The sequence below is a fragment of the Lolium rigidum genome, chromosome 3 (assembly GCF_022539505.1).
Source record: "Lolium rigidum isolate FL_2022 chromosome 3, APGP_CSIRO_Lrig_0.1, whole genome shotgun sequence".
NCBI classification, from domain to species: Eukaryota; Viridiplantae; Streptophyta; class Magnoliopsida; order Poales; family Poaceae; genus Lolium; species Lolium rigidum.
This window is the reverse complement of record NC_061510.1, coordinates 316147161-316170489: the sequence shown is the minus strand read 5'-3', so window position 1 is coordinate 316170489 and position 23329 is coordinate 316147161. Positions and strand designations below refer to the sequence as shown.

General features: G+C 46.6%; 1 protein-coding gene across 1 annotated transcript; it reads right to left on the bottom strand.

The window, feature by feature from the left end:
* Positions 1–13791: 13791 nt before the first annotated feature.
* LOC124703752 (guanine nucleotide-binding protein alpha-1 subunit) lies at positions 13792–22991 on the bottom strand. The gene is made up of 14 exons (XM_047235979.1): positions 22830–22991; positions 19035–19203; positions 18872–18944; positions 18587–18624; positions 17441–17530; positions 17242–17319; positions 16482–16589; positions 16302–16403; positions 15245–15300; positions 14967–15101; positions 14528–14621; positions 14381–14440; positions 14206–14285; positions 13792–14130 (listed from the first exon to the last, which is right to left on the bottom strand). Exons 2-14 carry the CDS (start codon positions 19125–19127, stop codon positions 13965–13967), a joined length of 1173 nt encoding a protein of 390 aa, XP_047091935.1. The 5' UTR covers positions 19128–19203; positions 22830–22991; the 3' UTR covers positions 13792–13964.
* Positions 22992–23329: the final 338 nt, after the last annotated feature.

The window sequence follows — 23329 nt, the reverse complement described above, 5'->3', positions numbered from 1 at the left end:
TCGTGTCACACTTATTTTCCAAGTGTTGGCGCTTTCGACAAAACCTAGGTGGGCTGGCGACTATCTGTCCAACTTTTCCAAATGTATTTGAAAATACACCAAGTAAGATTGGTCACTTTGTTGGATGTGTTTCCAAATACACTCGGTAAAGCTTGAACACTTTGCCTACTATTTTTATATTTACCACTTGGCAAAGTGGACAACAATTATCTTCCTATACACAGGACAATCGGTGATCGGTGACAATAATGGCGTCAGATGTGAGCACAAAATCAATTGTTACAGCCTCACTAATCTACAAAACAGTACATGGCTAGATTTCATGTTTTAAAACATACTATAATGTCTAGCATAATTTTTAAAAATAAAAATAAAATCAGGAGGTGTGGGGGTTCGAACTCATGACCTATGATTGGGAAGCAAAAGGTTACATCCAGTTAAGCTAACATAGTGTTCTATCACATATAGACAGACATTAAATATAAAGAGTAGTGTGACGCCTTTCGGATGGGCGCCACACATGCTTTCACGTTGGCAGCTGCAGTCCACGCACGCATGTGTACGCCATGCAGGCATAATTTGTGGCGCCGATTGCATGGGCGTCACACAGTAAAGTGTGGCGCCTTTCGCATAGGCGCCACACAAAAGGGTTAGCGGAGTGATATAGTTTCGTCGGAGGGTCATTTTGTGCAATACTTTCATTAAAAGATTATTTTTGTGAAAATCGTCTATCCTAGACTGCACTGCCACGTGCAGTTCCACGAGTTCGAGCGAGCATGGCGAGAGCACGTATGCACATAACTATGCACATAACTGAGACTTTTTAATTTTCGGAACAATCATCAGCACCTTGTCTAATTTAAACTAAAATCACGACAAAATGTGTCCAAGAAAAAGTGCAACAAAAACCATAAAACAAAGAAAATATTATTATTTTCAACAAATAGAAAAAATCACTTAGAGCACCCACAATGAAGGGGCGTTTAAAAAATTGAACTCCGGGCATGCACAAGCGCCAAGCTGCTAGATTCGTAATTTCGTGTATGTTCCACAAGCGGTCCTTGATTCTGTCTGATGCCAAATAACTGTCGGGAATGGGGTTTTGACCGCCAAAACTGACGAGATTCAATTCCTAGTGTCGGAAAATTTGTGTTGCACTGTGGGTGCTCTTAGTCCGCTTACTAGCTATCGGTCCCGATGGAGAGCGAATTAGGAAGATTCTACCAACCAAGTAACCAACTAATGTGGCATTTGAGTTGCTCAGAACCTACGTCTAACCAATTGCGCTTGTCTTTATCAACTTAGCTTCTTCAGCCAATCCGCCAAGGCGAACCAGAAAACTAAGCAGAGTAACATGATCGAGGCTTCAGCTTAACGGTTTTCTCATCCAGTCTTAGCAGCATGTTCACGCGTGCATACTTTAGAGAACCGTTGGTTGGCATAACATCCAAACACACAACTTGCTGCTGGTTCATCGACAAGCGTTCATACGTGACGCCTACAAACAAGATGGATCAATGGAGTGGATGAAGCCGTAGGCGTAAAAGTTCCGACTGCATCCCAAGCCTATTTTGCCAACACATGGAGGCACCCACCTAGGAACTTGTTGTATACACTCTAGAGTCATGTATCTTAGATTCTTCATGGTATGGTTTTTGCGCCATATGGTATTTATATCCTTGTATTGTTTATGTGTTGCTCTAAATAATAAATTTCACGACAAAAAGAACATGTCAAGTCTATAGATTTTTATGGTTCAACTTTTCTCACCCATGTGCGCTTAAACGAGAGATAACTATAAATGATGGAGGTGAGTGCACAATACAAGTTCGCACATCACTAAGATCACTAGACTGGCGCTGCAATGTGCAGTTTGAGCGAGGCTTGCGAGGCCACGTATGCACAGCACAGAAGCGTGACCATCTTTTCCGACGAATCATGATTTGTTTTTTCAGGACAAGCAACAACAACTTGTTTATAATTGATCACTGGCACACAAAAAATTCTATAAACAATGATACATACAACAATTTAATCACAAAATGTCTAACACCGGCTTATTTTACAATAGAGTGACAAAGAAATATGGATATTTCCCGATAGAACAAAGGAATTTCTTTTGCTTATTGTTCGGTAATAACGAGTTGTGAAAGACATCGAATTACAAAACTACAGTTGTTAGATGTATATATTTGTCTATTGTAGTTTCCCCATATGTTAGGGGGCTTTCTGCATATGTGCACATGTACATGTACTATATATTGTGGCCTTTGGCCCCCTGATAATACAACAAGCATATTACTCTAACATGGTATCAGAGCAAAATTGGTCCTCCTAGAGACTTGTTCCCGGCCGGCTTCTTCCCGATTCGATCTCAATTCCCCGACCGGCTTTTCCCGATTCGATCTCGTCCGCTTCAATTCTTCGCACGAGGCCTTCCTGCCGCTCCGTCCGCCGCCAGAATCGGCTTCTCCCGATTCGATCTCCGTCCGCCTCGATCTCCCCACGCGTGGTCGCCCTGCCGCGTGGCCGCCCTGCACGTCCCCTGCGCGAGGCCTCCCCGCGCGTGGCTGCCCAGACGCCTGGTCTCCCTGCCGATCTGCCCTGCCGCGCGTGTGTGGCTGCCCGACGCCTGGTTTCCCTGCCGCTCAGCTCGTCTGCTCGCGCGCCGCCGGCTTCGCTGCAGATTGGGCCGCCTGCCCGCCTGCTCTCCTGCGTTCGTTCCCAGCAGTTTGATTCCAATCTGAGGTGAAAAAAAAAGAGACAAAAAAAACGAAAAAAAGATAGCTATGTCTTCCTTGGGCTATATTGCGATCCCTCGCTGCCCGGTGATCTTTGATGGCGCGAATTACCCTGATTTCGCTGCCTTCATGCGTGTCCACATGCGCGGTCTTCGTCTTTGGGGTGTGCTTTACGGCGAGGTCTCTGTCCGCCACGCCCCGTTGCTCCTACGGTGCTGTTGCACCGCCACCGTTGCCCTTGGCCACGATGCTACTCGGGCGGATAAGGATGCAGCCAAGAGTGCTGATGACACTCTGCTCGGCCGACTATGACCGGAAGGTCCAGGACCACTCTACTGCCGTTGCGACTTACCGGCTGGATCCGACCGAGTACACTCGGTGGATTGATGAGGATGCTCGTCTTGCTTCGTTGTTCTTACCTCCGGTGTTACGCCTCGGTATGCTTCGCTGAGTTTATGGGTCTTCCCACCGCTGCTGCTCGGTGGGCTTTTCTTCGTCGGCGCTATCGGCCGTGCGGGGATGCTCTCTACCTATCCGTGGTCCGCTAGGAGCATGCCCTTCGACGAGGGTGATTCTACTATTGATGAGTTCTACACTCGAGTGCTGCTATTTGGCGTCGGCTTGATTCTCTTCGTACAGCTGTGTGTGCCACATGTCCCCGCTGTCTGACTGTGCGCGCGGATCTGGAGTTTCAGCGCGTTTTTGAGTTCTTGTCACGGCTCCGTAAGGAGTTTGAGCCGCGCCGGGCCCAGCTGCTTGCCCGTGGTCGTGTTCCGCTCTCTGAGGTACTTGCTGAGCTTCGTGCTGAGGAGACTCGTCTTCGTGGTGCTGGTCTTCTTGAGGTTCCCTCTGTTCTTGCTTGCTCGTGGCCCTCCTGTGCCGTCCGCTCGTGGACCTCCTATGCCGCCGACTTCGTTGCGGCCTCCGGCACGGCCGATACTTCCTACTCCTCCATTCCGGGGTCGGCGTCGGCCCCGGCAGCCTCGTGGTTCGACGTCACCTCCCTGCACCTACTCGTGGCGGGCACTGGCCACACTATCTCTACTTGCTCGGCGAGAGGGATCCCGGCTTACGCCCGCCGCATCTTACTCGTCGTCGGGCTGGTTCTTCGAGGATCTTCTGGCTGTTGCGCTATCTCGATCGGGACATTATCCGTGGTCTTCGTGGTCCGCTCGTCTGGTATAGGCTCTTCCTCGACGGATGCTTGCCGGTTACGTGCACTCGGCTCTTACGGCACCGCGCGACCACCACCTTCCACACGGTCGAGCACGTCATCCCCGTGGTATCTGGATTCCGGAGCTTCTTTTCATATGACCTCTGCGTCTTCTATTCTTTCTGCTCTTCACTCTCTTGTTTCGCCTTGTTCGTGTTATCACGGTCGATGGTACCTCTCTCCCTGTTTCCAGTCGAGGCACCCTTTCTACTACCTCTTTCTCTGTTCCTGATGTTTCTCATGTTCCTAGTCTTAAGATGAACCTATTTTCCGCTAGTCAGCTTACTGATTCTGGTTGTCGTGTCATTCTTGACGCTGATTCTTGTGCTGTTCAGGACCGCCGTACACAGGCCCTAGTTGGAGCTGGCCCTCGCAGCCTTGAGTTCCCGGGGCTGCGGGAGTTAGGCGGCTTCGCGTTCCTTCTCATCGCCACTTCATCCGCCGGTTCTCCTGCGGTTGCTTGCCTACATCCTTTGGATCTTTTCAGCGGTGGCATCATCGGCTGGGTCACCTCTGTGGCTCCCGTTTATCGTCATTAGTTTGTCGTGGTCTTCTGGGGTCTGTCTCAGGAGATGTGTCTTTGCATTCGTGTCAGGGTTGTAGGGTAGGCAAACAGATTCAGCTTCCCTATCCTACTAGTGCGTACGTATCTCGGCGACCTTTTGATTTAGTTCATTCGGATGTTTGGGGTCCGGCTCCCTTTCCTTCGAAAGGGGTCATCGATACTATATTTTGTTTATTGATGATTTTTCGCGATACACCTGGTTGTTTCTTATGCACTCTCGCAGGTGAGGTGCTTTCTATTTATCGGCGTTTTGCGGCCATGGTTCGTACTCGGTATTCCGCGCCTATTCGTGTGTTTCGTGCGGCTGACTGCGCGGCGAGTATATCTCCCGGCACACTGCGTGGTGTTCTTGCTGAGCAGGGCACCCTTGCCCAGTTCTCGTGTCCCGGCGCCCATGCTCAAAATGGTGTCGCCGAGCGTAAGCATCGTCATATTCTTGAGACTACCCGTGTTATGATGATTGCTTACTCTCTTCCGCCGCATTTCTGGGCTGAGGCTGTCGCTACGTCGACTTACCTCATTAACATTCAGCCTTCTGCCGCCCTTCAAGGTGGCATTCCTCTCGAGCGTCTTTCTGGTTGCTCTCCAGATTACTCGCCACTTCGTTTATTTGGTTGCGTTTGCTATGTTCTTCTCCCTCCTCGCGATCGCACCAAGCTGACCGCTCAGTCTGTTGAGTGTGTTTTTCTCGGATACAGTGATGAGCATAAGGGCTATCGCTGTTGGGACCCCGTTGGTCGTCGGATGCGCATCTCTCGTGATGTCACATTTGATGAGACGCGTCCCTTCTATCCTCGTCCCACCTCGGGTACTTACCCGGTGGATGATATCTCTTTTCTTCTTTTTCCGAATGCACCCCCTGCTATCCCGTCTCCTCCCTCTCCTAGTCCTGATGCGCCCTCTTCGGCGCCATCCTCTCCTCCGTCTAGTCCCCCTAGTACTCCTCGTTCTCCGGTTTGGGATCCTTCTGATGTTGTCCCTTCTTCCTCTTCTTCTGATGAGTTGTCCTCCGCTGATGACCTTCCCCCTTCACGGCCTGTTCGTCAGCGTCGTGCTCCAGCTCGTTACTCTCCTAGTCGGTATGGTCTTTACGTCGTTTCCGAGCCGACTTCTTATCGGGATGCCGAGCGTCATCCTGAATGGCAGCTTGCCATGGCTGAGGAGATCGCTGCGCTTGAGCGCATCGGCACTTGGGATCTTGTTTCTCCCCTTCGGTGTTCGTCCTATCACGTGTAAGTGGGTCTATAAAATTAAGACTCGCTCCGATGGATCTCTTGAGCGCTATAAAGCGCGTCTTGTGGCTCGTGGCTTTCGGCGGGAGCACGGCCGTGACTATGATGAGACTTTTGCCCCGTGGCTCATATGACTACGGTGCGTACCCTTCTTGCTGTTGCTTACGTTCGCCGCTGGTCCGTCTCCCAGCTTGATGTTCAGAATGCTTTTCTTAATGGCGAGTTGAGTGAGGAGGTTTACATGCAGCCTCCTCCTGGGTATTCTGTTCCCGATGGGATGGTTTGTCGTCTTCGAAGTTCTCTCTATGGTCTCAAACAGGCCCCTCGTGCCTGGTTTGAGCGCTTCGCCTCTGTGGTGACTCGCTGCTGGTTTCTCTCCTAGTCTTCATGATCCCGCACTTTTCGTTCACACTTCTCCTCGTGGACGTACTCTTCTTCTTCTCTATGTTGATGATATGATCATTACTGGTGATGATCCTCGAGTATATTGCCTTCGTCAAGGCTCGTCTTCGCGATCAGTTTCTTATGACTGATCTTGGTCCTCTTCGCTATTTTCTTGGCATTGAGGTTTCCTCCACTTCTGATGGCTTTTCTATCTCTCAGGAGAAGTACATTCAGGATCTTCTTGCTCGTGCTGCTCTTGGGGATGAGTGATACGTCTCCGACGTATCGATAATTTCTTATGTTCCATGCCACATTATTGATGATATCTACATGTTTTATGCATACTTTATGTCATATTTATGCATTTTCCGGCACTAACCTATTAACGAGATGCCGAAGAGCCAGTTGTTGTTTTCTGCTGTTTTTGGTTTCAGAAATCCTAGTAAGGAAATATTCTCGGAATTGGACGAAATCAACGCCCAGGGGCCTATTTTTACACGAAGCTTCCAGAAGACCGAAGAGAAGACGAAGTGGGGCCACGGGGCGCCGCCACACTAGGGCGGCGCGGCCCAAGGGGGCCCGCGCGGCCCTAGCGTGTGGGGCTCCCGTGACGCCTCCTGACCTGCCCTTCCGCCTACATATAGTCTTCGTCGCGAAACCCCCAGTACCGAGAGCCACGATACGGAAAACCTTCCAGAGACGCCGCCGCCGCCAATCCCATCTCGGGGGATTCGGAGATTGCCTCCGGCACCTGCCGAAGAGGGGAATCATCTCCCGGAGGACTCTTCACCGCCATGGTCGCCTTCGGAGTGATGTGTGAGTAGTTCACCCCTGGACTATGGGTCCATAGCGGTAGCTAGATGGTCGTCTTCTCCTTATGTGCTTCATTGTCGGATCTTGTGAGCTGCCTAACATGATCAAGATCATCTATCTGTAATGCTATATGTTGTGTTTGTTGGGATCCGATGGATAGAGAATACTATGTTATGTTGATTATCAATCTATTACCTATGTGTTGTTTATGATCTTGCATGCTCTCCGTTATTAGTAGAGGCTGCGGCCAAGTTTTTACTCTTAACTCCAAGAGGGAGTATTTATGCTCGATAGTGGGTTCATGCCTCCATTAAATGCTGGGACGAGTGACGAGAAAGTTCTAAGGTTGTGGATGTCTTGTTGCCACTAGGGATAAAACATTGATGCTATGTCCGAGGATGTAGTTATTGATTACATTACGCACTATACTTAATGCAATTGTCATGTTGTTTGCAACTTAATACTGGAAGGGGTTCGGATGATAACTCTGAAGGTGGACTTTTTAGGCATAGATGCATCTTTGGATAGCGGTCTATGTACTTTGTCGTAATGCCCAATTAAATCTCACTATACTCATCATATCATGTATGTGCATGGTCATGCCCTCTCTATTTGTCAATTGCCCAACTGTAATTTGTTCACCCAACATGCTATTTATCTTATGGGAGAGACACCTCTAGTGAGCTGTGGACCCCGGTCCATTCTTTTACATCGAATACAATCTCTTGCAATACTTGTTCTACTTGTTTTCTGCAAACAATCATCATCCACACTATACATCTAATCCTTTGTTACGAGCAAGCCGGTGAGATTGACAACCTCACCTTGTTTCGTTGGGGCAAAGTACTTTGGTTGTGTTGTGCAGGTTCCACGTTGGCGCCGGAATCCCTGGTGTTGCGCCGCACTACATCCGCCGCCATCAACCTTCGACGTGCTTCTTGGCTCCTACTGGTTCGATAACCTTTGTTTCTTACTGAGGGAAAACTTGCTGCTGTGCGCATCACACCTTCCTCTTGGGGTTCCCAACGGACGTGTCATCTACGCGCATCAATGAGCGCACGGTCGATACTCCTATGGAGCTTAATGTTAAGCTTCGTCCTACTGATGGTGATCCTCTTCCTGATCCCACCCGTTATGGCCATCTTGTTGGGAGTCTTGTTTATCTTGCTGTCACTCGTCCTGATATTTCTTATCCTGTTCATATTCTGAGTCAGTTTGTCTCAGCTCCTACCACTGTTCACTATAATCATCTCCTCCGTGTCCTTCGTTATCTTCGTGGCACGATCACTCGTCGCCTTTTCTTTCCCCGTTTCAGCTCTCTCCAGCTCTAGTGCTATTCGGATGCTACGTGGGCGAGTGATCCTACGGATCGTCGTTCGCCTTCTGCTTACTGTGTGTTTCTTGGTGGTTCGCTTGTTGCTTGGAAGACGAAGAAACAGGTCGCAGTTTCCCGTTCGAGTGTTGAGGCTGAGTTGCGGGCTATGGCTTTGTTGATTGCTAAGGTGACTTGGTTACGGTGGTTGCTTGCAGATTTTGGGGTCTCTGTTACGACACCCACTCCACTTTTGTCTGACAGTACAGGCGCTATCAGTATTGCACGTGATCCGGTCAAGCATGAGCTGACCAAGCATATCGGTGTTGATGCTTTTTACACACGTGCACAGGTACATGATTTCTTTACGAAGGCACAGACTCGAGCGCAGCATGATTTCTTACTCTCCAAACTCAGTGTTGTGGATCCACCATGAGTTTGAGGGGGGGTGTTAGATGTATATATTTGTCTATTGTAGTTTCTCCATATGTTAGGGGGCTTTCTGCATATGTGTACCTGTACATGTACTATATATTGTGGCCTTTGGCCCCCTGGTAATACAACAAGCATATTACTCTAACAACAGTAACCAAGTAGCCAACAATGTGTCATGGAGATTCACAAGCTACGCTCGGATAGTTGTTGGGGTATGCGTACAAGTTGCTTCTCCCGACGATCCACAGCGCGCATCTCTATGTGAGCCTAAGCAACAAATTCACCCTTGCCCACCTTGGAGAAGAATTGTCGGGTCTACCGCTGAAGCGCAAGTATCCTTGACCGTGCATAAAAAACAAACCACACATGATACCTACAAAAAAGATAAACCGATAGATAAGAACGGTTGCATTACTTCATGAGTATACCCGCATCATTATCGGAAATAGAGACGGAACTCTGTGCGTGTGTCTAAATAGCACAGCGCAAACTTTGAGCTACAAAGTTTTGGGTTGAGAATCACATCATATCCAACTAACCATATAGGTATTCCACTGCTATTTGCTTACCAGATAGATGTACATGGTGGTGTACATGTCCCGAGTGCATCCCAAGCCTATTTTACGAGAATATGGAGGTGCACACTAAGAAATTTATTGTATAGGCTCTAGAGCGGTAGAGCCATGTATTTTAGATTCTCTATGATATAGTTTTCGCGCCATGTGGTATTTATATCCTTATGTTGCTTATGTGTTGCTCTAAATAATGAATTCCATGACATATAAAGTCTATAATGCTTTATTGCTTTAACTTTCTCCTTCACCTGGATTTAATGAGAGACAAACTATAAGTGACAGAGGTGAGTGCACAACGCAATTCGCACATCATTGAGATACATATTCTCGTAGTAGCTACATGGCATACTTAGTTCGATATTGTAATTTCTTTATATCACTCATGTTTACAAATAATCTTGAAAATCTCTCTCCACGAAACATAAAAACAATCACTACCACACTTGATGTGTTTTTTTGAGTTGCGTGGACACTCAGGAAAGGCCAGCATACACTCAGCAAACCTTTTGTTGAATGCCACACTTTGCAAACACTAATGACCAAATGTTTATTTTCTCCGGACACTCGAGAAAGTTCCTCTATATCGAGTGCAACGAATACACTCGTGGTGGATCTTACCACTCGGCACAAATAAGAGACATGCGGCGAGAGTACAGAGTTCACTACTTTGCCAAATGTAAGTTGCACTCATCAAAGTATCGTGTCACACTTATTTTCCAAGTGTTGGCGCTTCGGTGAAACCGGGGTGGGCTGGTGACCATGTAGTCGATATGTGTCCAAATTTTCCATGTGTATCACCTAGTAAGCTTGGTCAATTTGTTGGATGTGTTTCCAAATACACTCGACAAAAGGTTGAACACTTTCCCTAGTATTATTATCTTTACCACTCGGCAAATTGGACAACAATCGTTTATCAGAGTGCCATTATGGCAAGCTATGGCGCATTTGTCATACCTTAATCTGGCCGCACTTCTTACGACAACATTGTGTATTGCTTATAACTCATAATTTTGTTTATCTTTTATCCATGGTGGATGGGGCAGCGGCGCATCACCGTGCGTGCGAGGCTAGGACAGCGAGGGCCAACGAAGATGTCCATCCAACTAGAGTAGGGTGCCGCTCGACCGGAACGCTGGCGAGTCCTAGGCCTGTAGCTCCAACTAGAAAAAACTATTTTCCTAAGGCCAGGGGCAGACAAAACAGGACACGAGCAGCATCCACAACTCCACACGCACGCAAAACCGGCATCGATTTGGGTCCACGTGAACAAAAACAGGGAAAATCCAACGGGTTGGGCTGCGTTTTTTTTGTCCGCGATGATGTATTCAGGTACCGAATACATACCTACATTGGAGATGCCCTGACTGTATAGATACAATGGTCAATAATGGATTTCCAATAAAACGTACTCTCTTAGTCTGATTATTCGGTAACAAAACTTGTGAAAGACAGGGAATTAGGATTTCTTTTGCAAATCAACTAGCCAATGGTGTGGCACTGAGAGTTATTCACAAGCATGGAAAGAATTGAACTTTGCTGCTCTCTGCTCGAGTCTTCAGAGGAGGTCGCTTGGCTACTTTGGAGAACCCTTTGGATTAGGCAAGGAGAACGACTGAGTCCCATGCGTACGGTCTTTTCTTTGTTACGCTAGCTATGTTACCATGGGCTACACGCTGAGTTGTGGCGCATCTGACTCGATCTCGTCCCGGGTTCATCCTATCGGAACCGCGTGGTTCACGTTCCACCAATTGAATCATACGGTCAAAGATGCATACCCTAGCCGTTTTCTATGTTTTAGCACCCACGAATAACGATCCGTTCCCATCCCCTGACTCGGCTGTCCCGGAAACATGGCTACTATGCCCCGGACACCCACCACTCTCTTGTCCCTCGCTGACCACCTTTGTGCGTGCCACGGTACCCGGACATGTCGTAGTTCGATCCTCCACCTGCGGTGGCGGAGGCCGACGACCAGGTCTGGTACACCTCATCAACCCGATCACCGGCGAGGAGCATATGCTGTCAATGACATTACCCACCATTCCCTGCCACTTCACTAAAATTGGCTGCACAAGCTTCATTACTTGGAAGTTGAAGACCTAGAGACAAAATGTCATATGCCTTTGGTCTCGCCAGCTCGAATTACGATTTATTTGGTGGAGCTTCGTAGCATCCTTAACTCTGGGATAAGGTTATGTTGCATGATCAGAGCACTGCACCTGCCTGGTCATGATCTAAAAACTGCAACATGGAAAAACTGATTGCTGCATTTGAGTCTGCTCATGGTAAAATTTGTTCTGAACATTGAACGGACATTTGAGGAGTTAGGTGTTGTTTGGAAGTTGGAACTGAGCTGATTGACGCAGCTGGCTGGATTCATCATCATCACTTCTCTCTGTGCTGCTGCCGGCCGTTGCAAATTCGAACACTTTGGGCTCGCGTGCTTGCTCTCTCTGACCAAATGGCCATGCCAGCTTTAGTTTTTCTTCTGCAAAAAGTCTACTACTACTATGTCTGCAAGTACCATGTCTTTTTGCCTTTGCATTGTCCCTCCATTTTCTTACCCGTTATACTTAATAATTGGTGTCACGTTGCCCTTGATTGCACACATATCTGGCCTTAGTTGCACATACATATACCCTCTCTGGCCTGAACCTTCCGAGATACATCATCAGCAAAGCTCGATGGGCACTTGTGTGAGCAGATGCTACCCCTGCTCTTCTCCCCCTTCCAGTTCCACCGCCGGCGACGAATTCTTGTCCCTGTCCAGAGGCGGGTCTCCAACTCTGAACCGTCACCAAACCGCCAAACACGCGGTCGCCGTGCACCCACTCCCGCTCGCTTCTGATTCTCCCGCGCCCACCACAACCTCTACATCAACCAGCTCCTCATCGCTGTGGGCCGCAAGCTCCTCCATCTCCATGGCCACCACCTCCTCCTCAACAACTGCTACTTGTTCGTCGTCGTCGTCGTCGTCACGGCCCTTCTCGGCCGAGCTCCTCAAAGTCCGCACTTGCAGGGACATGGACATGGAGGTCGTGGTGCTCGACCCCCACAAGAAGAAGAAGCTCTCCTGGCTCGCCTCTGCCACTCCACGCCAATCATTGTCGCCAAGAACGCCTCCGGCGCTGTCCGTCGTCAAGTCTCCGAGGAAGAAGAAGCCTAGCACCAGCAGCAACAGCAACGGCCGACGTATCCGTACGACAACTCCGACGACGACGGCGGCAAGGCGCGTGCGACCGTTGCCTCCTCGTCCGCCGCCTGCAAAAGCAAGGGGCGGGGCAGGAGGCTCGGCGTCCTGCAGGAAGATTCGGCTTTCATCATCTTTGTCTTCGTACAGATCCGCGGATTCAGGCGGGTGGAGGAAAAGCGCCGGGGCGATGGTGGCCGGCACCGGTATTGGTGGTGGTGGTGGAGAATTGGTAGATGACCTCAGCAATCCCCTCATATCCATGGACTGCTTCATCTTCCTCTGATCCCATTCCATCTCTCAACGGTGCGTTGTGGCATGTATCTAGAAAAAAATAGCGCGCTATTTCGACGCTAATAGCACGCTATAGCGTTTTTAGACAGCTCACGCTACATCATTTCGGCGCTATAGCGTGCTATAGCGCGCAATTACTGACGCTATAACACGCTAATAGCATATTTTTCAGCCGACGCTATTTTATTATAGCGCGCTCGTGTCTGTGCCTTAGCAGCAACAACTTTATTGTTCCGTACTGGATTAAAAGGCAAACAACCTGGTGCAGCGGGATCTAGGCAATCATTGATTGGCTCCTTATTTGCTCTGTTAAATGTTCCGACGAGTAATTAGAGGAGGCGAACCAATAGTTGAGGCCCACGAGAATCAAACTGTGGTTGGATGGTTAGAAGGGCAGTGGCACCTCCAGCCCACCAGAGTTCAAATTCCAGATTTGATACTTTGGTATCTCATTAAAAGACGGAATATTTTTCAGTGGGAGACGACGTTCTCGGCGACAGCGAGGCGCACATGGTGCCTTCGTCAGTTTTCAAGACCTACCGGATCAGTTTCTTGGACTTAATCTCTCGGAGGTGTTCATAGGAATATGGTGTGCGTGTGTTTATAGGGGTAAGGGTATGTACACATGTATGCATCTGTATTGTGTTTCGCAAAAAAAAAGCAGTTGAGGCCCACGGGCGCTCCATGCATGCTGAAGAAGAAGAAACGGCCTCTGTTCACATTGCATGCACCGGGCCATACCCGGTTCTTTTCAAACGACATGCAAATGGAAAGGAAAGGCTGGGAGTTAAAGTAGGAAGCCGGACCCACGCGGTACAGTAATTGAGGGGGTTAATCGGTTTGCCTTCAAAGGGGAAGTTTGCCTATTAATCCGATATGGAGGGAGTACATGGATTTGCAGTAGCAACAATCTGATAATGACTGGCAAACATATATACCGACAATGCACAGAGAACCGTCAAGTGCATGATGAGTGTCTCGACCATCAGGTATAGCATGTGATGCGACAGTATCTGCAAAACATTTGACTGTGGACATGATCTAACCTTTGCGTAGTATTCATCGGAATTGTTTCTTAACTTGTGGGAGCACAAAGGGATTAATCAATGTTCTTCCTGTCAAAAAACAAAAAATACACAGACCCAAGACACTGTAAACTTTCTCTTACATCCCAATCGCCATTTTCTACGGCTTACAACAACCCAACCCGTCAGGCTCCTTCCCTGGAGCGTCTCATGCTCTCGTCGATCAGCTTGAACGTTTTCTTTACAAGTTTCTGGTCTAATGCCGTTGTTCTGAAGATCTTGAACACTCGGTCAACACGATCGGGCTTGCTGCTCTGGAAGTAGAGCTCTTCAAACTTCTTCTTGACGAACCTGTAAAACACCCATTCAGACCATCAGCTGGCATGTTTCATGTGAGAGTGATCAGGGAGAGAGGGTTGCACTTACTCATAGGCATGCTCCACCTCCTGTTTGCCAGGTGCAAGCGGCTGGTAGTCTTTAAACCACTCACATACAGTTAAAGGAACCTACATAAGAATGATGGCAAAATGTTGACACAAAGGTGCGTACTTCACTTGAGTATAACTCAGCTCTTCTGATGGGTTCAAGATTTGTTTGTTACCTTTTGTATTTTCTCCTCAAATATGTCGAATTTGTTGAGGAACAGCATGAACGGTGTTTTCTGAAGATCAACACAGCATCAAGTAGGATTGGAAATGGGAAAAAATAGCAGAGGAGAACAGGCAAATTGAGATGGACGTCTGCTGACCTCAAAACATCTTTGCTTCAATACCCAGTCGAAGAGTTCCTTGGTCTCCATCATTCTGTTCTGTGTCTCATCCTCAAACAACATCTGATCATATCTGGAATTAACAGCCCACAACATTAGATCAAAAGCTGTGTGCCTTGCACTCTCCATATGCATGCATGTGCTCATTCATGTATTGCCAACCACAAGCAGTTGATGCACACCAAAATTCGTGTTCTGTATTTTGTAGCGCTACATGAAGTAAAGACATAGTTATAAATATTATGGATGAGCTATATGTTTCATTTAACAAAAGATTCTTGTTGACTACTTCAGGTTACAGGCAAAAGCTTTAAAAAGGTGTTTTGCATGGATTCCTTTTGCAGCGTTGCACACCCAGACTAAATCTTAAGTAAGAGGTAGCTTCAGAAGAATATGGCATTTTAGAAATCATACTTACTCGCTAATGGCAGCACAAAAGATTACAGCATTAACACCTTCAAAAAGATGAATCCACTTCCTCCTCTCATTTCTTTGACCTCCTACATCATACAACCTGTATACCTCGCCGCCTCTTTTGCTCTCTCCAAGAGGGCTGCAGAAAAGCTACACAAATTAACTACTTTCTCATTCAAATCCTCTTATGCTGCGTCTCGGATCTACGAGATAAAAGACTTATGTCTGCACCCTGTATGCGGAGAGTGAAAGAAATACTCAAATCTCAAGTAAACATATTACCTAAATTGAATTTCTACAACACCATTTGTTCGTACTCTAGCATGTAGCACATCCTCCTGCAAAACATCCAGAAAAAATTAAAAAGAAAAATACTGCAGACATATTCTTGAATAAGAATGACAGAACAGTCAACAGCCCTTGAAGCCTATTTTTGAGTAACCATGTACAGTTGCAAAAATCCAGAATTCTACATGCAGACTCTAGAACTTGCACAATTAATAATGCTCAGACAGACTAAAAATTTGAGAAATATGGAGGGATCTCCACTTATAATGGAAACTAAAGAACAGGTTATTTTTTCTTTATGTACACGATAAAGCTGAAGTGCTTGACAACCACATAAATTAATGGGAAACTTTGATCAACAGTTTGGTGTTAATTATTTCAACAGGCAAAACCCTGTTAAATTACTGAATTAGTATGTCCAAGCAATCAACAGGTTTTAAAATAAAGTAACAATAATGCCATAAAAATAACCACAAAATTCACACGACATCATAATTAGATGGTTCTTTCCTATTTAGGAATGACTCCAACACAAAAAGTGCCAACGAAACTCTTTGCTTAAGATTATTGGGGCATGTTAGCATATAAGAAAAATGGTTTGGGTATTATAATTCTATCTATTGTTAGGAATTTGTAAAATGAACTGAAGGATCATTCAGAGAAACTAAACACCATGTAGATGATACATGTGGAAACACAAAAGGTCAAGGTGTTCAGATAAGATTATGCCCTGTAGTAACTGCTTAGTAGCATAGTTATTCTTTTGAAACGAAAAAACTAGACCAACGGAGGGAGGAAAACCTAACGACCTCGAGCTGAGATGAAAAAATCAGGCTTATATTAGATCAAGGGCACATCGGATACAACCAGATAACAGAGCACAGCAGTTTACGAAGAAAAGGAGATTACAAAAGGAAAACCTAATGACCTCAAGCTGAGATGAAGGTTTCAGACACTAACAACGAACGCCAAACAGATGACTTACAGAGATATCAGAAACCCTGAAAATAAATGCCCCAGAAAAGGATTAAATTGTGGATAAATTACAGACCTTTGTTGGTAGATAATCTGCTTCAGCTAATCGGTCCAAATTTTCCATGAAGTACTGTGCACAGTCCGGAACTTGCAGAATACTTCCACGTGAGTAAGTTTCCTATATATGCATTTATTTATAAGTTCACTATTTGACAATCCGTACATTTAAAGAAAAAGATTAAGACTTCTTTTCCACCTGAATGGCTGGATCTTCCCATATCTTTTTCACATCCTGCACTAGTTCTTTGCTGAGCAATGGGTAATCCAACCTGCCACCGATTTCTGATAGTTTTTCTCCGATCTCCTGAAGTTAGGATAACATGGCAATGGCATTATATACAAATTTAACTTCATAATCTGAACAATAGTGTAAGGTGTACGATGTCAAGCTGCCATGCTAGCAACCAATATATTGTACATAAATAAGGCAACACCTCTTAACAAGAATTGGTTCCAGAACCATCAAAGAACGTAAATGGTCAAGTCCTAAAAGTGCTCAAATCTAGACAATCAACTTTGAAAATGATGATTATTTGAGCCCGTGAAGGATTACCAAACTTAATATTATTCTCTAAGCGGTCAAATGTAATAACAAAGTATAGTGTATGTTTTCGAGCTACTAGATGACATGTTTTCCAGTTACTAGATGAAATACGTGATATTTAGAGATAAAAGGAGCAATACATAGGACAAGCTAGCGATAAAATTTTCTGAATTTCATCTGTCTACATCATCTGCAGTTTAGTACATATCTCTGCGTTTGCGAATGGTAATGGAAAATTCAATAATACAGCATAGTTTAGTGCAGCTGCCAGGTCTGAACAGGTTTGATCATAGACAAGTTCAGCAACTGAAATCGTTCTTCAGCTGTAACAGATCAGAGTAATCATGTTGCAAGATATTGATGTTTATGCCCAATGTAAATCTCTCTACTGAACAGAATAGGAGGTACAGACCTGATTATCTGGGGATATAACATATTTTGAAGACTCTAATTCCACCTGAGCTAGTTCTTTAGCTCCATCATATAGTATCTGTGCACATTTAACACATTACTCAGGCGAAGAAATGTAACCACACTACCATCATACTGCTCTAGTCAAATTTGCTACGCGAACCCCACCATTCAATAAGAGGAAACTACTAAACGCATACTTTAATTGTCTGATACACATTAGCATGGATGACTGATGTATAGCTCCTAAGTTCTGCATCATCAAAGCCAGTTTGGAAAAGGAGTTTTATCTGCAGAGAAAAAACAGTCAGAATACATCATACATGAGCTCTAAGCTCCAACTTCCTGCTTAGGACGTAAGAGAAATATTTAATCCTAGTCTCCTAGATGTTCATTGATCAAGCATTCCACTCATGGTAAAGTATTGGCTATTTTGGGGTGTAGTCAATCAATCTTTCCAATATTCAGGCCTCTTTGATTCACAGAATTTCAAAAACACAGGAATGGGAAAAATGCAGGATTGCAATACCATGTCCACTCGAATCCTACAGGATTATGTTTGCACCAAAATTTGTTCGATTACACCACAGACAGACAAAAGATTCTTTCCAAGAAGTTTGAGTGGATGCAGAAGATCTTATCATTCATGTAAAGGAATCCTTCTGAAAAATGCCTAAAAGATTAAATCATAGGAAAAGTTTCTAAGGATTCCATTTCTCCAAAATATATACTCGTCAAACAGGTAGCAGCATTTGTTTTTCATGCCACGTGAAATGTCTACACAGATTATATTATATTATATATAAATACATGTACAGACTTGTGTCCAAATTCACCTTCATAGTTTTAGTTTAAAAAAAGCATGTTAAGGATGATATGCTTAGTAATATACGAAAGTGGAGCATCCTGACTCCATGCAAGTGATATAATTCTGCACTTCGCACATAACAGCGAAAACTACATAGTGGCAAAGCAAAGAGGGTCAACTGATGCATGCTGTGTAAACCCATTTTATTCTCCAGTTGCTTACAATGTATACTACTACATGTGCCTCTAAATATGAAGCCATTATTGGGAGAAAAATTATACCATTAATTAGCCTCCGTCGCTATGCTTCAGCGCGGCTCTATTATCTCCATACTAAATTAGACAATGTGCAAAGTCCATATTATCCCTAATTCCCTATGCGGTAATTAGTAGCATGTTGGGCAATGGTAGATTTGAGTCATTGGATAACACAAAATTGATGGCCCATATTAGTAGGGGAGTGCCTTAAAATTTCCCATCAAACATGCTAATGGCATATGCTTAATGATTTTCCAGGTAGTATAACAAGAGCTTCATACCTGTTTAAATATTGTAGACTTCCCTGATTCTCCAGCACCTTAAAAAAATAAATCAATTAAAAGCGACCCCCTATCTGGAATAAGTTCAAACTTAAGGGATCATTGGTTCAATAATTTATTAATGACAAACATCACAAAGCATGCATCTTTTCAAAACCAGATGAAATATATGATGGAATTGACGACAGAGGAAGTACAGGAATTTTATTCTCTGAACCAGCAAATTTTCAGGATAGGATTGATAATTTCCATAATAAAATGTCTGTTCAAGAAAGTTGGCAGTACCAAGAAGTAGGAGCTTGTGGATGTGTTGCTCTGCCTTTGTCTCTTGCAAAATTCGCCGGTCGATGTCTGCAGACTGTTGCCAGGTGTATCAAAAGCAAATCAAATGGCAGTTAGCCAATCTGCTTAGCGTTTAGTTGCGCAGTTAGTTTGGGTGGTAACTTACTTTTCCATTTTCAGCTGCTTCCGCCTCATTTAGAGAATGAGATCTGCTACAGGATGAACCCATGCTTTCAAGCACACATGTAAGCACTGCCATTATTCAAGATGTACACTCTCATGCTTGAGCCTCTTTCCAAGATGAGCATCTAGGGCTATATCTCGCAGTTCATGAGCTGTATACAAAAGGGCAAGACCCAAGAGATGTTGGTCAAGGTTCAAGCAATCAGATAACATAGTGCAAAGGAGAGTCACACATATCAGATTGGTCACACACAGACAAAACTCAATAAATGCGTACATTTGCAGGAAATTTTTTTTAGTCTAATACGGAATCAATCGGGCAAAGATGATGTGTCGTCACTTTACATCCTCTCGTTGCTGCATTTGCGGCAACTAAAAACCGTTTTACCACTTTATTAGATTACTATGAGAAGACGCACCTGGTCACAAGTAATACCTTTTAGATAGCACTTCATATTACGCATTACTGAGATAAAAATTCACATCTCAAGTTACACACAGTGGCCACTGAAGTATTAAACAACATCACTAGCTACATGCTTGAGTGTTCCAGGAGCTGTTGTTAACACATTTTGCTTCTTAGGAGCATCCAATAACAAAAAATTGCACATTTGTTCCTCGCGCATTAGGACAAATGGGCAGTGAACTTGCATATGGACTTCTGTGTGATTGGATTGAGAAGCTCAGCTCTTTATCATTGAAACTAAACCCCAAAATTTGCGAAACGTTCACTGAAAGAAAATTACATGGAATGGCAGCACCTATTGCTTTTGACAGCACCAGAGAAGTAAGAAAATCACAGCAGGAAACATGCGATCCCCCGTAAGGCCGGAACACCACCAAGCTGCATCTACCAAAGCATCACAGGGTTTACTGATGTTGTTGTACATCAGCATTATTAGCTAAGCTTAGTGGGTGGGTGGGTGCCAATTGCCAACAGGGATCGATCTCTGGTTGGGAATGACTGTCCACGGCAAAGGGAAGACCAGTACAAGAAAAAAATAACAGAATCAAACCAACCTGGGGCATGGCCTCCTTCTCAACAGAAAGGAGAAGGTTCGGATGGATCTCCACTCCACGCCACCCCACTTCACTTCAGTAATAGTAGGAGGCTAGGAGCGACGACAAGAAGCCGAGGAGGAGAAGGAGGAGGAGGGCGCTTGCGAGAGAGAATCTAGGTCCCTTGCTTAGAGGCGGCCCGAGCTGGCGCAGAGGGTTCGGTGGCGGCGCGGGCAGAGGAGCAACAGTGAGGATGGGAACCGGCTGCCACTTGCCAGCGAGGTGAGTGACTATGGGGAGGAGAACATCTTGTCCCTTGTGGAAAGAAGTCAACATAACCCCCCTATGTTTGACGTTTGGGACGGAGAACCCCCTCAGGTTTGAACTAGACCACATAACCGCCTCAGGTTTGCATTACCTGTTAAATTACCCCCTCCATGTGGTTTCTGATTGTATTAGCTGTTTTGGTGGGTGGTATTGGGCCACGTGGACTGAGTGCATTGGCAAAGGAGCACCTGGTCGAGACGCGCACATGGTCTGGTCTCTGCTTCTCTAACGTCTCTGCGCACTCGGCGATAGACGCGTGGAGCACCTGCTGAGCTTTGTCATCTTCTTGTGGTGGCCTATGTTTAGGTAGGTCCAGATCCTTAGCCACAATGGGAGTCATGTGCCGGTAGAACACCTCCTCGGCGTCATCCATGGCCGCAGCAAAGGGGATTCGCGGGAAGTCGGCGGTGAGGCAGCTGGGTTCTACGCCGAACACATCCGTGAGGTCGAACTTGAGGCGCATGAACACGTCCTGCATGTCCACGACGGCGCCAGCGGCAACGACGCCGTCGAGGAGCAGCACGAGGCCGTCGCCGAGCTTGTGGGCGGTGCTCGCGGCGCGGAACCTCCAGTCCAATAGCAGTGCGTGCGCCTTGAATCACTGGAACGCCCACAACTTGCCGTCGGAGTTGAAGATGCCGTCGAGCTCGTCGAAGAGGGTGGCGAACTCCTCGCCCTTGGGTAGTTGCTGAAGTTGCACTGAAGGACCAGAAGGGTTGGCTAGCAGCGACAACGCCAAGATCATCGAAATCCTGCTCCATCACGGTACGGAACTTGCCGCTGCTGCTTGTGCTGCATCGCTTCTACAATAATTTTGGTCTGAATTTGTGTACGCAAGTGCTGAAGAGCATGATATTCATGGTTTAAAAAGCATCGCCAAGGCGTCGGTAACCGTCAAGCCCCCCCCCCCCCCTCCGCTTTGCAAAAAGGGCCGCTTTAGGCGCCTAGGCGTCCTTAAGGCGCCAAATCGCCCTCCCTCCTTAAGGCGCCAAGGCATCGCCTTGTAAACCATGATGACATTGCTCCCTGCAAATGTAGGTCCTTAGTAGTAGTTTATTCTTTGCAGAGTTCAATATTTGAAGCGATCTTAAGAGATTACAGAAGTTCATCCTTTGTAGAGTTCAATATATGTAGGTCCTTAATAGTTCATTCTTTGCAGAGGTACTAAACCCCACCTTTGTACCCAACTCGCGCGGTGCTCGCCTACATGAGCCTCATCAGGCCCTTGCTGATGGGGAGGAGCCCTTCCGGCGTCGTCATCCTAGGCATGAAGAACTAACCAATCCTCATCGGATTGGCAGCACAATCTTCGGCGGCAACTTGCGAAAAGAAGGATCCGATCGAGGCAAAACTAACTTCATCAGCACAATCTGCGCTATAAAGTCGGGAATCGATCGATCTTCGCTGCAACGGAATACCGCATGTCGATGTCGTGCGCCATCAGCAAGGCGGCCGAGCTGCGCCACACACCGCAGCGCGAGGAACACCACATCCACGACCTGATCCCCGCCGCCACATGACACGACCGAGAGAACAAGCAGCACGACGGTGAGCGCGGAGAGGATCGCGGACGCTGCCAACGCTAGTTGCGCCACGATGAGCCACGACGGGGGCGTCGAGGTGATCTCCATGGGTGGCTGAGGCGTGTGTCAGAGGCTCTCGCCCGGGCTCTCCTCGCTCTCTCCTGCCTCCTCGGGTCCTTTGCCGACGGCCGCTTACACTACGGCATCGAAACGCCCAAGCGCCTCTGGCTGTTCAAACACCTGCTCAGTCATGCCCTGCTGTGCAGCGTGCTCTTTGTCGCCTTCCCCGCCAAGCACATGCCGCATCACAAGATCCTTAATAGATTAAGCTTACAAGTGCATAAACAAAACTCGGTAAGTGAACAGCTTTGTTGGCTCATGTACCATGTTTCAGGTTTAAGCAACGAGCAACGATAGATTTCAATTGCAATTCTAATGGGAGCAACTGATTTTTGTTGAGATATGAATAGGACAGATTAATTCAGTCCAGGATAGAATTTTTTGGTTCTTGAAAGATTTATGAAAAAACTGATATTTAGTTCGGACATTGTCTGAAATTCACTAAATCAATCTATTCTTTTAGCAAACTGAATGCTCTGAACACATAAATTGTGTAGTCCTAATGAATGCATCTTCAAATGAAAGCAGTATTAAGCATTGTTGTTTCACATTAACTGCAGCGGCCGCCGCCAGCCCTTGACCTCGTCCCCGCGCGAGCTGCAGCTGCAGCGTGCAGACCAGCCTCTCCCCGGCCGTCGCCCCGCGCCCGACTAGCCCCTGCAGGCTCCGCCTGACTCGCCCCGCCGCGGGAGACCGCCGCCGCCCCTGCTCGTCTAGCTCGCCCCGCCCTCCCCTCTCCCAGGCGTCCCCGATCTGGATTCCGTGCTGGATTTCGAGTGAAATCGAAGAAGAAGAGGAAGGAGACGTACCTGCTCAGAAGAGTGGTGGGGTGGCGGGAGGAGGCTTCCGGGAGGCAGCGGTTGGTTGGGCCGGCCGATAGGGGAAGCCACCACCGCCCCGATGTGTAGGGGGAGAAGCTGCTCCGGCCGGGTAGGGGAGGCGGATTGCCGGGGTCGTCTCGTCGGTAGGGGGGAACGTATCAGGTGAAAATAGATACTGTAGTAGACTACAAACTGCATCACCATCTTTATTCTTTATTGATAGAAAATGGTGTAGCCATTAGAGTTCTCATCCTAAGGCACGTTCTTAATATGCGTACTCCACCACTTACTGTATATGCAATCAGAAATTCAGAAGCACCAAGTTGTAGCCACGTAATGTCCAACTCTTCCAAGAGGCACAACAGTGTTTTTCATTACCACAGAAGTAAGCTGGACAAACATATCATTAGCACTGGGCAGACGTCATCTATAATAACTAAGTAGGAGCAACCCACTAAAAGTATTTCTCTCAACATGCAAGACGTCTA